The sequence below is a fragment of the Cupressus sempervirens genome, chromosome 7 (genome assembly GCF_028749045.1).
Source record: "Cupressus sempervirens isolate cs-2001-9-10 chromosome 7, ASM2874904v1, whole genome shotgun sequence".
Classification (NCBI taxonomy): domain Eukaryota; kingdom Viridiplantae; phylum Streptophyta; class Pinopsida; order Cupressales; family Cupressaceae; genus Cupressus; species Cupressus sempervirens.
In genome coordinates this window covers 405,108,638-405,110,994 of record NC_143124.1, presented here as the reverse complement: position 1 = coordinate 405,110,994, position 2,357 = coordinate 405,108,638, and the positions used below count along the sequence as shown (strand labels likewise).

General features: G+C 39.1%; 1 protein-coding gene across 1 annotated transcript; it reads right to left on the bottom strand.

Moving 5' to 3' along the window:
* Positions 1 to 509: 509 nt before the first annotated feature.
* On the bottom strand, positions 510 to 2,146 carry LOC149547239 (G-type lectin S-receptor-like serine/threonine-protein kinase LECRK3). Its single transcript, XM_089794717.1, has one exon. It carries the CDS (start codon positions 2,136 to 2,138, stop codon positions 510 to 512), a length of 1,629 nt encoding a protein of 542 aa, XP_089650843.1. The 5' UTR covers positions 2,139 to 2,146.
* Positions 2,147 to 2,357: the final 211 nt, after the last annotated feature.

Here is a 2,357-nt window from a genome sequence, read left to right as displayed (position 1 = left end):
CTGTTCTTTCCGTAGGAAAAGCTTGTATAGAATGATATAATAGTTAAACCATGGCCTAAATTGATTATCGCTTTATTAAATCATAAAGTAAACCTCTTGAAATAAAAGAGAAAATAAGTTTGTTCTAACAAACAAACATTTCTGTTGAAATAAGATATGTTTGCTGAATAATTATTTTAAACCTTGATTCGATAAACTGTCCAAAACATATCTATTCATAAACCAGAGGTAAAGAAGTAATACCTTCACTTTAGGTAAACAAATAAACCGTTAGCACCATAAAATTAACCCGACATATTCCTTGAAGAATTAGTTTATCACTTACAGACTACGTATTTATTTTGTAAGATATAATTTAAGATTACAATACTAACTTAATTGGTCAAATAACCGTTACTCCGTAATTACATCATTGTCCAAAGTAGCTGGTAGAATCTTAGAAATAACTGAAATTAAACAACAGTCATACTTCAAGCTGAACAAAAATACTAGACTGAATGGTCTTATTTTCATGAACGAGACGATCCAGGATAAGGGGGTACGGTAATGTCAATAGTTCCTTCAAGCATCTGCACTACTTTTTTCATTGTTGGTCTGAGAAAGTAATCTTCTTGAATACACCAAAGCCCAACCAACACCATTCTTTCCAGCTGTGCTGCCTCAATACCTCTGCATTCCTGATTCTCAATCAACTTAACAAGTTTACCACATTTGAAACACTGATAAACCCAATCAGCCAAAATCATTTCATTTTCTGGAACATTGATCTCGAGATTTTTTCTGCAACAGATAATTTCCAAAAGCATCACTCCAAAGCTATACACGTCCACTTTGACAGTAACTGCATTACTTTTCTGCCACTCAGGTGCCATGTAACCGAGTGTTCCACGGGCAACAGTAAATGTCCTCGTTTGTTCTGCTCCAATCAATTTAGATATTCCAAAGTCAGCTATCTTAGCATGGTAATTCTCATCCAGCAGGACATTTTGTGGCTTTATATCACAATGGAGGACAGGATTTGTGCACTCGTCATGCAAGTAGACGATTCCTCTTGCTGTTTCCAAAGCAATTTGAAAACGCAGATACCAATCGAGATCTCTTGCCCCTTTAAATAAAACTTTGTCCAGAGAACCATTAGGCATGTACTCGTACACAAGAAGTCTGTGGGAACCCTCATGGCAGAAGCCATAGAGTTTAACAAGATTTTTATGATGGCTTATCCCAATTACATCCATTTCTGTCCGGAACTCTTTTTCACCACTTTGTTGGTCTTGAATGACCCCCTTGTCAAGTCTTTTCACGGCAATTGCTCTTCCATCAGATAAAACACCCTTGTAGACCTTCCCAAAAGCTCCCCTCCCTATTTCTTCCTTAAAGCCTCTAGTTGTGGCGTCAATCTCTTGGAAACTAAAGGCTTTCAACCCCACTGAATCAAACTTGTCATGCACTTTCAAGGCTTTCAGCTTGGGGTGGTATATATAAAACCAAACAAAAACCATGGACACCGAAAAGAGAAGGGAGCAACCCATAAGGCTTATTCCAATAACCTCAAAAGCCTTCCCCTTATCTACCTTAAGTGCTTGGTTTGGTGCTATGGCCGGAACATCGTTGCAGACTCCAGTAAAAACTTTTACAAAAGTTGTCCGTGTAAGACTTACACGGCCGTACCCTATCGGAAGCCTACGCTTCCAACAATTCATTGTGCCATCTATGAAGTAGATGACTACTGTGCAAAAGCAATCAGCCAAGCATGCCTGCTGGCAAGCAGTTGCATTCATGGATGGGAAGTGTTCATAGTCCTCCCCATTCCAGACTGTCTGATCAATTCGCTGCATTTCTGCGCCACTCCCATCGCAGCTGTCTAGATGGGAACACATTATCTGGGATTTATTCCTAATGCATCCCTTTGTATGGTTATCATCATCTACGAAATGGTATCCAGGAAGACAAGTGCAATTGTAGGAAAGCTCCGTGGGTCTGCAAATTCCATAGAGACCACAAAGCCCATGCACTGTACCATTGCCTGCGCAAGGATCCCCCTGCTGCTCAGACAAAACGCTGACAACGAACACAAGGTAAACAACATATATGAGATATAGTAGTCTGTTTCTAGATCCCATACACAAAGGAAAAGCCATAGATAACTATGGACTCCAAACTGTAAATTATCATTGTTTATTTGAATCAAGAGTCGTGTTTTTATAGAGGACGAAGACAAGTAGTGAATAGTATGGAGTACGGGAAAACGAAATGCCCTAGCCAATGATTTTACAACACAATGCAGTGAGTGTGGGGCACGTAAGATATGAAGATTTTTTAGGCCCCGGAACGATTTTATAAATATCTTGTTTGTTTTA